Source organism: Syngnathoides biaculeatus, chromosome 9 (genome assembly GCF_019802595.1).
Source record: "Syngnathoides biaculeatus isolate LvHL_M chromosome 9, ASM1980259v1, whole genome shotgun sequence".
Taxonomy (NCBI): Eukaryota; Metazoa; Chordata; class Actinopteri; order Syngnathiformes; family Syngnathidae; genus Syngnathoides; species Syngnathoides biaculeatus.
The window spans coordinates 11,380,699-11,394,381 of record NC_084648.1 but is presented as its reverse complement, the minus strand read 5'-3'; the positions used below and the strand labels follow the sequence as shown (position 1 = coordinate 11,394,381).

At 40.8% G+C, this 13,683-nt stretch overlaps 2 protein-coding genes across 3 annotated transcripts; one reads left to right on the top strand and one right to left on the bottom strand.

The window, feature by feature from the left end:
* Positions 1-94: 94 nt before the first annotated feature.
* Positions 95-7,123, bottom strand: elmod2 (ELMO/CED-12 domain containing 2). Of its 2 annotated transcripts, none has more exons than XM_061830160.1 (9): positions 6,929-6,996; positions 5,823-5,972; positions 4,363-4,391; positions 3,968-4,065; positions 3,762-3,891; positions 3,387-3,520; positions 3,221-3,289; positions 1,716-1,849; positions 95-711 (listed from the first exon to the last, which is right to left on the bottom strand). In XM_061830160.1, exons 2-9 carry the CDS (start codon positions 5,965-5,967, stop codon positions 524-526), a joined length of 927 nt encoding a protein of 308 aa, XP_061686144.1. In that variant the 5' UTR covers positions 5,968-5,972; positions 6,929-6,996; the 3' UTR covers positions 95-523. The 2 variants fall into 2 exon arrangements, with proteins under 2 accessions (XP_061686144.1, XP_061686143.1); XM_061830159.1 differs by lacking the exon at positions 6,929-6,996 and adding an exon at positions 7,003-7,123 and having other exon boundaries at positions 204-711.
* A 1,327-nt stretch (positions 7,124-8,450) lies between these two features.
* Positions 8,451-12,194, top strand: gprin3b (GPRIN family member 3b). The gene is made up of 2 exons (XM_061830227.1): positions 8,451-8,562; positions 9,986-12,194. The coding sequence occupies exon 2, from the start codon at positions 10,041-10,043 to the stop codon at positions 11,778-11,780; it is 1,740 nt and encodes a 579-aa protein (XP_061686211.1). The 5' UTR covers positions 8,451-8,562; positions 9,986-10,040; the 3' UTR covers positions 11,781-12,194.
* Positions 12,195-13,683: the final 1,489 nt, after the last annotated feature.

The following is a 13,683-nucleotide window of genomic DNA, read 5'->3' as shown; positions in this document are numbered from 1 at the left end:
ACTACAGCCTTTCCCCTTGGAGATTATTTTTTAAGGCATTAGTTAAGTGTACCAATTGTTGTGTCCAACGAGAGTGTTAACGGTGAAAGAACATGTTTGCACTTTAATACCAAGACCAAAATGTGCCCAAATGTCCAAGGTACTAACATGTAAAAGCTGTTTATATGAATACTATATGAATATAATCTTTTACACTCAGCTGTGTGCGTGCTCCTTTATTGTACAGTTTGGATTCCAAAAGGAAGGATGGACGAACGGAGCGGACACATAAAACAATGTCTTAAAAAAAAAAAAGAAGAAAAAAAAAACATTGATCACAATATTACAGAAGTATCCAAGTCCTGAGATGGCCAAGTAACTGCTTGTGTGCATTAGCTGCATTATTACTATTATTTTATTGGTGTTAGATGACCAAAACATAAATACCATTTTCCACTGCTGAAGTGTCTTTGGACCTTAGTAACAATATTCACAATATGGCTGTTACCTGGAAATTTTCCAGAGGTTTGTCCTCCTGCCTCATTCAGTTGGCTTCCAGGCTGGCTGTAGTGTTAGTTTGCAGACGGGGAGAGCTCAGCTGGAGGGACGCGTGCGGATCCTTCAGGAGGGTCCGGACGACGTGGTGGAACTTCTCTCTGTACTGGTTGAACAGCATGATGCTTTCAGGCTCCTCCGCCAGCCAGAATTTATCAAACTCAAAAGCCAGGTAGCCTGTCACGGGAGACGAGCAAAAAATCAAGACATACTGAAGTGCTTTTAGTTCCGTGCCTTGAGCATTTTTTTTTTTTAATACAACAGGTGAAGGCATGCAATATACCACAAAGTTGAACAGATAAATTCTATTCGTACCACATGAAGAAAATGTTTAGGCAACATGAAATACATTTCTATTATACAGTATTGCACAAAAACCAGAAACACGGATACTACAGTACGTGAGGCTAAAAAAAATTTTTTGTACACGAATGACAGCTACTGGGTTAATTTCCAACATTCCACAAAATTGCCTGAAATGTTGTACAAGAAACTCATTATTTCCCCCTGCCAAAATGATTTAACATCATATTTCATACAAGGATGAGAATGTTCCACAAAAGTAAAGATGTTCCACAAAAACGGCTGACGTGCTACACTAAAAATGCTTTTTTTTTTTTTTAAATACCCCTGCAAATGGATATTTAATGCTAGAAAAATATTACAGCGCACTGCTTTTTGTTCACATACCACACATACTTTACCATTGTTGCAGCATTTCACAAATATGTCCGCCAGATTGCACCAGAAAAAGACAAATTATTGTTGTAAATAGGATTATTTTTGAGAAATAAAGCCGTTAGGAGAGTCTGCGGAAATGGACGCCATTTTGCACTTAAAAATGCAATATTTTTAACAGTGAAAATCGAATGATAAAATCACAAAATTTACAGGGCATTGCTTTCCATATGCATACTGGACTATTTTCCAGGATTCCACAAATATTTCCAACAGGCTGCACAAAAAGAGGCAACATATTTCCAAGAGGAAATTGTACATATGTAATGACATGCCATCCAAAATTTTTGTACACAGATCGCGGAAAGCATTGTTTTCCATCATTTCATAAAGATGGCAAAGTATTTCTCCCCCCGCCCCCAGGGCAATGTTTAGCATTCCAAAAAAAAGACACTCCAAACATGTAGCAGTTTTTACCACAAAAGTCCTATCGGGGTACTCACAGTAAAGCTGATGAAAGTGTTGTAGCTCGGGGGCACCGGGCACCGTGTTGTAAAAATGAGTTTTGAGAGCGCCGCTCTTCAGCAGGCTGTACGTCATCTCTGTCAGGTTGATCCCCACGATGGCGTATGAGTACCTGGAATATCCATCAGACATCGTCTCATGTCTTTTACAGGCACTCTAAAACAGGCTCCAATCGTACACTGCTGCCTTCTCCACACAAACGTCATATAAAATTAACAATTTTCAAGCAAGTATGTACTGGAAGATACACTTACACACGGCATCATGCAATCTTTTACAGACTATATTTCCATAGTCGCGCTCAATGTTCCTTCTAAGCTGCGCAACTGCGCATTTGCGCACATGAAAATAGATCCAGCGCAGTGAACTACAGCATGGTGTCTTTTTTTTTTTTTTTTAACACGGCAGCACACTGCCTCTCACATCTAGCTGGTGCTCAGCCACACTCTACTTCCTAATTTACCTGACCACGCCCACCTCCGCTCTTAAAGGGGTACACTCATAATTACAAACACAGCCCACCACCAGAGCTTTAGTTAACACCACAGTCTGGGCAACGTAGAGCAAAGAGTTAGACACGCTGCTTACGTTTACTCTCGATATTAATGGTAAAAGTATGTGAGAAATGGAAGAAAAAGTGGTGAAACTGGATGAGATTTTCTCTTTTTGAGTAAAAAGGTCTGGTCTGAAGCCAAAGTAGAAAGTGCAGGATGGGATTGTGTGTAATGTTAAAATTCCACTTTGGCACAGCCTGATTGAGAACGAAAGCACAGATGATACATTGCCCAAAAAGGTAATTCTGTATTTTAAATATAGGAGGCAACAGAAGGACCTTAAAACTGTTTGGGAGCATCCATCAGCTTTCAACATGGATTGCTAAAGATATTCTGCAAGCAATAATTCAATTTTACACAAAGAAAAACAGACAGGGATATCATTGTGGGTTAAAAAAATAAATGAAACAAAGTTGGAAGCGACATTTCAAATTTATAGTTCATAGTTGGCTTGGTTTGGTTAGTATGGTATTTTTTTGTTTGTTGACATTTTCAATGTAAGTTTGCAAACACAAAATTGTTCTCAAAAATGTTCTGAGAATGTAAATTGAACCTTTTAATGAGCCGTCTAACTTCAATGGATGACCCTGATTGACCACAGTGCATACGTCTGATGTTGCTCACAGTGGTCAAAGGGGTCGCTCACGGGCTTAGTATGTTTGCTCAGACACGCAAAAAATTAGAGGGAGCAGTGGTCGCGCTCTCTCTTAAGTTGAAACTAAAAGTCAACCCCGCCAGTTTTTTAGTGTTTAAAAAGCAGCAACCCTTATCTGAATGTAATATCACCGTTCTGCCTCCGATTCTACCTCAGAATGTGCAAAACTGGGTGTTGACTCTTTCTCCACTCAATCCGTGTCAGTGCTGTTTGAAACGGGGAGGGGGGGATGGGTGGAAAAACAGTAAAAGTGTGAAAGGGGATTGTGTCTCACCCCAGTTTGGGATGGTTGGCATGAGACAGGACCAGGCGAGCTTCTTGTGTGTAGTGCTCACTAAAGAAGCTGTGAAGGAACCAAAAACAACAACAAAAAAATACATCAAAGGTCCAGATTGGCAGAAGAGACGCTTGTAAAATTTCACACTGGAGAAGTCACTCACAGAAGGTTTACGAGGCCCAGCATGCCCATTCCTCGGAAGTCCGTCTTGGGGTCGTCCCCTTGGAAGCCGATGTCCCCCCACTGCTTGGTCACCCTTGACTCCAGCTCGACGCTCGGCATAAGCAGCTGCCAAAGCTGAGGGAGACGCACAATTCTCGCATTACGCGGCGGAACATCGAACGTTTAAGTTATTGTTTCAATAACTGTAACTGTAATAAATAAATAAATAAAGTAATAAATAAATAACTATATATATATATATATATATATATATACACTTATAATAAATAACTGTGCAGTACAGAAATCGGAGTTTGGGCGTCATGACAACACGACCCCGGATAGATTATTTTTTCACAATATTTCCTCTACACACCTTCAACAGCATGGCCTCGTGTCGCGCATTCTCCGGGCAGAAGGTTTCCTTTCTGACGTCTTCCACGGAAACGTACAGGCTCTTGTATCCCGTTATCTGCAGGAGTGACGTGTGCAGGCTTTCCTTGAAACTAGAAATAAGGAAGCAGCTGTTATGTCAACGTAACGACATTTGATTCGTCCGTTTTCAAATGAATGCGACATTACAGGAGATTTGTCTGCACTTTGATATTCTTTTCCTTCATGATTTGCTCCACGTGTTTTCCCAAGTGCTCCTTGCTGCTTTCCACGGCACCTCGTAGAAGCTGCGTAGGGAGACGGAATAACGTAAAACTGTAAAAAAAAAACTAAAACGTGATGTACAAAAGTCAACTTTTCTGCTGAATCTCTTCACCAGTGTACAAATGTATCTAATGTAGTGTCTAGTGACAGAGAGTGGACAAAACACATCAGGAAAGGATCCTGTCAACAGTGCAGACCTTTGCACGGCTGATAATTGTGTTGTGACATGAGTTTCAAGGAGCCCCACTGTGCCATTTCTTACATCAGCTAGATTAAGCAAAACTGTTGACACCGAGCAAGATACGCATTATCTTGCTTACCTTGCTCTTCGACGACTTGAGGGAGTATTCTGCAATGGCATAGATGCAGTCATAAGACACAAATCAATATTAACACAAATACTATATTGCCGGCATCCATTGAAAATTCCTTTTTTGTTAATAGTGCTATAAACATGCCTTTTTAATTATTTCCTTAAATGTGATGGTTTAAGAGATGCGAGGATTCTGCTTTATGGACCCCAACAATAGACGTCGTGCACGTGACGTCACCATTTTCACGGCGCCATATTGCCGGTCAAACAGAGCTGCTCGACATCGTGGGAGACATTGAACCGGAGCAGAATATTCACAATGCCCGAGACAGATGCTCAAAGAGATCATTCTACGGAATACCATCTGAAAAGACGAGAAAATATTGATGGACTTCGGCAATTAAACGTGATGGATGGTGCCCGACCAAATACACACACCTGCGTAGCGATCATTTCATTTCAGGTAGGAATTATTCTTCTCAATCTCAAATTACCAAGAAGTATTTATAATGCCAAGTTGACTCATTTGAGAACAATGCATATTAAAAAAAAACAAAAGACAGGGAGTCATTTCCAACATACATGGAAGCGTGTTGCGGCCAACCTGTCCCCGGCAGACTTTTTTTTTTTTTTTAAATATGCATTATTCTCAAATGAGTCCAATGCATATTTAAAAAAGAAAATAAACCGTCGGTCACACAGAGGTTTACGTAGATTAATGTGTGGCCGCAACACACTTCGTGTACGGAGGAGCCGACTCTGTCTTAGTTTTTTTTAATGCACTGTTCTCAAATGAGCCAACTTGGCATTATAAGTACTTCTTGGGAAACGCTACGGAGGAGCCGACTCGCTTGTCCTCTTTTTTTTTTTTCCCCCAATCATAGTTTGTGTAAAACCAGGGGTCATTTATTTAAATATTGGTATTTGTATTGAATACTAGCTGAGAAGATCGATTCCGGCAAAGGATAACACGTCGCCGAACACTCTTCCGCGTTCACGAGCCGTTAAAACTGTCACTATGTGGGATTTATTCCTGATGAGAACAGATCCAGTCACAAAGTATTCGTATGCGTCCAGACTTTTATACGTTTTCAAACTTTTCCGTGTAAATCTCGATGACTTACTCACCAGATTCATGTGTAGATCCAGTTTTCCAAGACAAGCGGAAGCGAATTAACAGTCCAATTTCTTACCAGCGAAAACATTGATTTTGGCATTAAATATGGGTCCTCTATGCCAAGTGTCTCTCATTTTTCCACGTACCTTCTTTTATTATCACCTTCTAAATGTTTAACGGTATCAGACAAATCTCTGAATGTTGTGCTATAAGATGTATTTACGTTTCGGCTCAACAGAATTAAGTTGCAACAATGCTTTGTTTGACCGCCAATATGGCAAGTCAAGTGATTTTATGACGTAGGTGCACAAGCTCTATATACTACATCCATATAAGCATTTTTTTTCTACCCGTTTTCATTGTTCTGGCCGCCCCCGGCTGGTATCTCGAGCATATCCTCTGCAGCTCACACGTCCCCGTCACATGCCTGAGGATCCACTTGATCCAGTACCTCAAGTAGGTTGTGTACACATACTGCCAGATGTGCATCAGCATACTTCCTGTAATGTCAGCAGAGAAAAATAAAGTGATGAATTTGAACTCAAATCAAAGGTAGAACACAGAAACTCTTATTTGAACAATTGTCACTCTATCAGTTTACCACATTACTGGTGTTACTTTGGTCAATACCTCGACTGTGTTTATATACTAAATGTATATTTTGTCATGTTGTCTTGTTTGCTATTGCACTAAAATGGCTCCAACTCCCAGAGATGAATTCATTGTGCTTTTGACATACTTGGCCAAGAAAACGCTGGCGGTGATTCTAAAAATGGAAACTGAAAAATAATTTGCAGATTATAAATGTTTTTGATTTCCAATACACACAATAAATCAAAATCTCAGGATTCTACATCATGTGAACACTGAAAAATAAACTAAATTAGGCAAGCAAATAAAATCATAAAAAATATCATGATTAAATAACAAATTGGATATGAAAAATATTGGCTGATCTTCAAAGGCATTATGAATTCATATATCTCTTATATATATGTTTGTAATTTAAACATGAAAGGGTGGTTGGTAGTTTCCTTATTATTATTGAATTACAGTATTAAGAAAATTAATATTTCGTGCGTTATATGAATGACGTTAAGTAGTAGCGTTAAATTAATTGGTCTCAAAACAACGAGGAAAAAAATATGGCTCAAAATTTAAATGATCAAACAGTAATATTCCTGGCGTTAAAACAAATGTATGTTGAACTATTTGGTTATTAAATTCAGAGTGTTTCGCAGTGGGGATCGCTAATTTGAGCTAGCGGCGATGCTAACTGCTCGCAAAAACTAGAAAATTTTGTGCTAATGTTCGAAACGCAGGTGAGTAAATTGTGGCGTCTATTGCGAGTGAATAAGCCGAACAAATCAATAAACTTGCTTGCTGCTAAATTTACGAGCGCTAAACTAAAGCGTCATCCGGACAACAGGTTGGTTTGTCAGCGTGGCCAGCCAACCTGGAAATAGTTTAGCTCACTCGGCTGAACCTGTTTCCACCTCGGTGTTTCCTTAAATTATGTTTTTGTCTTACCCTTGTTATTATCCTAGGATCAAGCAAAATAAAAATGTATCCAAAAGAGTCGACAAATACGCAGTCATGACAAAGTGGAACTTCCTGGAGCAACCGGAAGTACTTCCGCCATAGACAGACTCCAGAAAACACACATGCATAGTTTTCCCTTCTTTTTATCGTTCTTTCTTTCATTACCTCCTTAAATAATTGAATACATTCTGTACCTACCTTTGTTATATCATAGCATTTTGGTTTTGCACGCCGTTGTGTCAGTTAAAAGTTTATAAATGAGACACAAATATTTGAACCGCCGGTTTTACGTGATGGCCATGAACGCAGCACAGTGTTACTCGAATGCTGCTCCAGGTGTATTTTCATATCATATTCAATTCCCAAACCGACCACAAGATAACGCCACGGGATTCTCTAACTTTTGCGTTTAAATTACAAGTGTGTGAATGTGCCACATCATTCCACCTAATGTCACGAAACAAAACGTGACGTGCAACAGATATTTTCAAGTATTTTGTTTTCCTTTGTGCCGAGCTATGAAAAGGGGTACTCCATATTTTATAACTGACAGTTCAAAAATCATTTTTAACTTTTTCTTTTGGATGCTTGCGTCTTAATAATTATGTAACGCATATGACAATACAATCCATTCACTTTAGTTGTGCGTTGGGGGCTATTGGAGTTTAAAAAAAATATTCAATTCTATAATTTTATCTCATAATCGGTTCATTACATATTTTCCAACATTAAACACTGATTTCTATTCCCTATGTTGAAACAAAAATGTAATATGGACCGCTGTGCATTTTTTTAAACATGTATAGTAGAAGCAGCACTTGTTTTTAGTTTTTCACAAGTTTTTCATATATTTTGCCTAACTGCATTTTTTTTTTCAAACACAAGTGGTCAGTTAAGACGAACCGTCCAAAATATACATTAATAGCCACATTTAATTCAGGATTTATCAAGGACAATATTACTTTATTTTCTCCACACAATTAAGTCCAGGAAGATTTTAATAGTGTATTTTTTTTAAATGGTCATTTAACAACACTATGTTGAGTTTAGTTTGATGATCTTAAACATGAAAGTGGGAAAACTATGCATATACAAATGTACATATTACACAATTAAGGTGATGGCACATGTTGCATATTGCACCTTGTCATAATTTGCCCCGTTTGTATGTGACATATTCCACGTCAGGATAATCCCTTGCAGGTGAATGAAACTGCTGGAACAAAAACTGAAGAAAATATCCCCATTCATCCATTCATCACCTTATTTTGGGGGGTTTAGTCTGATGCATCGTGCAAGCACAGGGTTCCAACCAGCCACTTTTTTTTTTTCGTGGGGGGGCTTGCGGTGACTCATTGCAGCTGATATCGAACTGTGTGCGGAGCCCCGGCCCGCTTAAAGAAAAAGGAAAATCCGCTCCAGGCAGGCGGCGGGAGGGCGTGGCTCATGTCACCCAGTGTGCGTTTCTCGGCGTTCGTGCGAGGGCTTTTTCGAGCCTCCTCATCGCCGGCCGACACGGATGCCCCAACCGCAGCCGCCGCCGTCAAGGTAAGCGACCCCGCACTCTTTTGTCGCTGCACCCCTGATGCACAACCACACAGTAGTGCGGTGCTTTATCGTGATGGTGCGTGCACCCGCAAGGTCAAATCTGCAGGAGGGAGGGGAGGGGGGGGGTTGTGGAGGGTAGGGGTGGAGGAAAAATTCACATTGCATGTTTGTGTTTATGGCGTGATTTCTTCCTCCTGCAAAGCAGAGCCAACAAGATGAATGAAACTGAAGCCGAATGCATGTAAAGGCTACGAGGGTGCGTTTTCCCATCAATATTTGCACTGTGGTGACAGACGAGTGCATGAATAGTGAGAGGGCAAACACAAACGTTTCAAATGTCTGCCCAGTAAGGCACTCGCATGTTGTGTGTCTCTTTCATGGTTTCTAATCATGCGATCACTGAATTTTATATTAAAAAAAAAAAAAAAAGAAAAAGAAAAAGAAAAATGATCTGTTTGTGTGTGGGGGATAGGAAACTGATCACCTTCAATAATGTCATCAATGAAATTGATAATGCTGATGGAATCTATCTATCTAATACATCAAATAATATGACAAAATATCTGATGGAATCTATCTATCTATCTATCTATCTATCTATCTATCTATCTATCTATCTATCTATCTATCTATATCTATCTATCTATCTATCTATCTATCTATCTATCTATCTATCTATCTATCTATCTATCTATCTATCTATCTATCTATCTATTGACATCCATCTCTATGGCAACAGCAGTTGACACGTGAACGACATTGCCAATAGGTGTAGTTAACCTATGCCCCCTGGAGTAGTATATTATTATTATTTTTTTTTTAGTAGGAGTAGAAGAAGAACTGAGTAATGTAACATAAAGTTTAAAGTAGTTTATTTAGATTTTCTTTTTCAAACAAAGTTTTGACCCGTTTTACATAATATTAAGACCTAATTAACTAATTAACCAACTTTAATATTGTTCTTTTAAACTACTTCTGTCACCTTGTTTCAGCTACATCATTATTTCTTTGCTCCGTTTCACCGATTATTTTATTCAATACTCTTTATTTGCATTTGAAGTCATAATATTATTTGTTGGACTTCTGGAACAGCAAATATTTTGCAGACTGCTGTTCCTTTTTTTTTTTTTAAAGCAAAACTAATTAACTACAGTACATGACACTTTCTAGAATCCTCTCTTGCGGTGTAACATGACTGCAGTACAATTATTTATTTTTTATTATTTAGTTGGTGTATGAAGGATTAATCGTCAATACTACTGCCAAAAACAGAGGACCGCAAGATCAAATTTTGCACAGGGGCTCAAGGACGCATGTGCCAGCACCGGGTGTGCATTATTTGGTCACTTGTGTTACCTTTGTTGTGGTTGTTAACAGCTCTAAATGATTATTTTTTTGGTGTTTTTTTTCCCTCCCACCATAGGACAGTACACATTTGGATTACACCAGCTATTCAAGCGTGAACGTGGCCGTCCAGCATGGGATCCAACCCAAAAAGGACAGTGACCGTCCAGATGGTGCCTCAGCTGGCTGCGGCAGACTCGCTCGCCAGTAAGGAGTCAAATACCCACCGGACCACGGAGGCGAACATGAAACTATCCCAGGCTTCTCTCACATCGCCCGGCTGCAATCAGGATCAAACTGCTTCGGTCGTGCCTGTTAGTACCCTTGAGAAGACTGTTGACACGATAGGTAAAGGTGCAGGTGAAGCGGGAGAGCTAAGGGATGCTAATGCTAACATTAGCAACATGTTAAGCCTGGCTGATGACAAAGTTTGTAAGAGTCCTGGTTGCCACGTGAGAACGCCCAAGGCCGAGGCTACTGTCTTAACCGCGGCACTGAATAACTCACCCAACCCCAACAGTACTCGTGATTCGACACACCTAGCGCCTGAACCAGGTACAGTGACAGAAGCGGGGAGCATCTCTGGTCACAAAAACAAGAAGATCTCGAATCCAAAGGATCCCAGTCACAAACAAAGGGTCTCCGTTTCTCTTCAAGAGCCAACCGAGCTCAAGAAAAGCACGGAAACTACACCCGTACGAAACTCGACTTTGACTTCGTCCAACAGCCAGGACATCAAAGAAGTATCCGTAGACAAAGTATCCATAGACAAAGTATCTATAGATAAAGTAGCTATCGCCAAATTATCTATGGACAAAGTACCTGTAGACAAACACAAGACAGTACCCCTGCAGAAGGACCCTCTTTATTTGCCTCAGGTGACACAACAAGTTCAAGATCAGGATGCTCAGACCGAGCCTCGCTGTAAGCTCTACAGAGAGGCTTCTACGATGACCTCCCCTCGACTGCCTTCCACCACGGTCGAGCGGGGCCGCGACGCCGAGGTCCAGGCGGTAGCCGGTACTAGCTGCAAAGCCGTGTCCACCAGCCTGAGCCTGCTGCCCTTCAGACCCAACGTCGCCGCCCTCGAAGATGCGCAGAGCCTCACTGTCATCTACCAGGCCGATGGGAGTTTAGGCTTCCGGCAGATTGGACCATCAACAAATGTGCAGTCACCGTCCACCACAGAGAGGCTTATTGTTGAGGCGGAAATGTGCCCCGCTGCAGTGGTCGACTCGAAAATGGGGACCAAACCTAAAGAAAGCCTCTCACCTCTCAGCAGTATCCAACCGGTGTATCAGATCAACATTCAACATGGCAATCGCAAGGAACCGGAGAACAGAAGCATAGTGGCAATACCTGCCACCAAATCAGGAGAATCCCAAAACAAGGACATCCTTGCCAGGCCCAGATTTGCAGATAAGGCTGTTACAACCCAGACCAAACCATCCACAACCACAAAAACTTCATCCAAGTCTGAGGAACCAAACGTTACAAAAGACTTCGAAACTGAGGCCGACAATGGCAACCAGCAGACGGCAGTGGTGGAGAGCGATGATGAGAATAACACTCGGAAGAGCGTCCACGACGTGGTCTGGGACGAACAGGGCATGACCTGGGAAGTCTACGGCGCATCCGTGGACCCTGAGTCTCTGGGCTTCGCCATCCAGAGCCACCTGCAGTGCAAGATCAAGGAGCAGGAGAGGAAACTGATCGCCCAGACCTCTTTCCGCAAGTCCATCACGGGCCCGGACTCGCCAAGAGCCGGTAAGAAGAGTAAGCGGCGGCAGCACAATCCGTTTCGGTCCATGCTGCGTAACGTGCGCCGCCCAAAATGCTGCGCGCGCCCACCTCCCTCTGCTGTCCTCGATTAGAGGTTGGGCCAATGTTAAACTCTCCAAACCCCCACCGACAGCCCCCCGCCCTAAAGTTGAAGGTGGTCGCTGTAGCGATGCCACGTGATGGGACGCCTCTTCCCGTGAGTATCTCAGAATGTTGTAGAGTAGACTATTTGGGACGTTTGTGATCAAAGGAAGTGAAAAGGTATACAAATGAACAATAATTTTTATATAAATTGATATTTAAAACTAAAAAATGAGAGAATATGTCTATAAAGTAATCAAAGGCAATAATAGAGAAAAGCATGTGTATTAGTTGGTTATTTGAGAATGAAGAACTTCGCGTAAAAAAAAATAGAATTGTTGCGGTCGCAGGCGGGTGTGAGTTACTGTCAAAGTCCTCGTGCAATTATACAATACCGATATTTCATTACTGCTATTTTTAAGGTGTTCCTGGGTCCCGTGTTTTGGAAGTCCCACCAGTTCACCTTTCATGAACTTTTATTTTCTCATGCTGTTAAAAAAAAAAAGACAAAGAGACTGTATGTATGTTTACTCTTTGGTTTTGTATTAAAAGATGGGAGAAAAAACAAAAGTCCAGTGTTACATATTCTTTAATTCCAACATGCATTATTTGGATTGCTCGTTATTTGATGAAGACAGTGTCTGAGCTGTGCCTTGAATATTTTATCCCTAACCTAAAATGTTTGTAATCACCTATGGATGTCACAAGAGGTGGCAAAATAATACATGAAGCTCCTCATCTCCCTTCAGGAGAGTTTCTTGTGATCAAGCTGCAACGAGATGATGCCCAAAAAAAAATAAAAGCAGTGGAAATAACAGTGTCATAATAGTATCAATACTATGGCAATAGAGGAACTTTTCAGCAAATAACCGAGCATAGAGTTAAAATACATAATTCTTTCGTCAAATTGGTAAATGCGCAACTAGCAAATCGCTCCATCCATCACACCTGACTTCATATGAAATACGTTCAATGTGATTGAAATAAATTTAAATGTGTTTGAAGATTGTTTCCCATTTACTAAATCGCATTTCTGTCGTTGGCATTGACAAAAATGTATTTTAAATTTCACTGAAGATTAAGGGCTCTATTTCCAGTACCTCTATGCAATGGTGTCACTCTCTGCAGAGATGTTTTACACCAGATGTTACAAATTTCACAAACGAGCACAGGGCAGCGTATTTAAAAAGGGGAGTTTTGCTTCGATGTTGGCGTGAACACAGGCAACTTCAATTCTGTCCAATTGAAGCGGCTCCTCTCATTCCCTTTAAATGTGGTGTATGAGCAGGGAACTGATGGCAGAAGAAGAAACTGATTCGTTCAAGTCCGTGTGGTTGAACAGTGTAAACTCTGCTGCCTACATTGTGTGTGCTTTGCCTCCATATTGGCGAGTGTGATGACTTACGAATTGTTTATTTATGAATGAAATATGTTTGACATATCCACCACACGTTTGCGGAATTTGCCCATTTTTTCCCTGTGGCGCCAAATTCATGCTAGTGTGTCGTTATGTTGAAGACTAAGCTGACTTTGCTGTTTCCGAAACATGGAGGTAGATGTTTAAGCAAACCTGCATTTATCCTTGATATTTAGAAAAGATTTACGTGTCTTTTCGTCCATCAAATTCCTATAAAGATAGTGGAGTGGATTCTAACCCTTTCAATGCGACGTGGCGTCCACACCGGACATGTCGCAAAATCACTGGCACCCCTCCCAGTAACGTGGATATTTGACTTCAATACCCGTTAATGGAAGTGAATTGTTCTTTGTGCTTTAAAATTTGTCATATCTGATCTTTTGAAGACGTATTTGTCTTTTCCATTGACAAAATCAAGGATTTGTCTTTAAGGTCACCAAAAAAATGTATTTTAGCTGCATTGAAGACTTTAAAATGACACCGATTTGTGTAGTTTG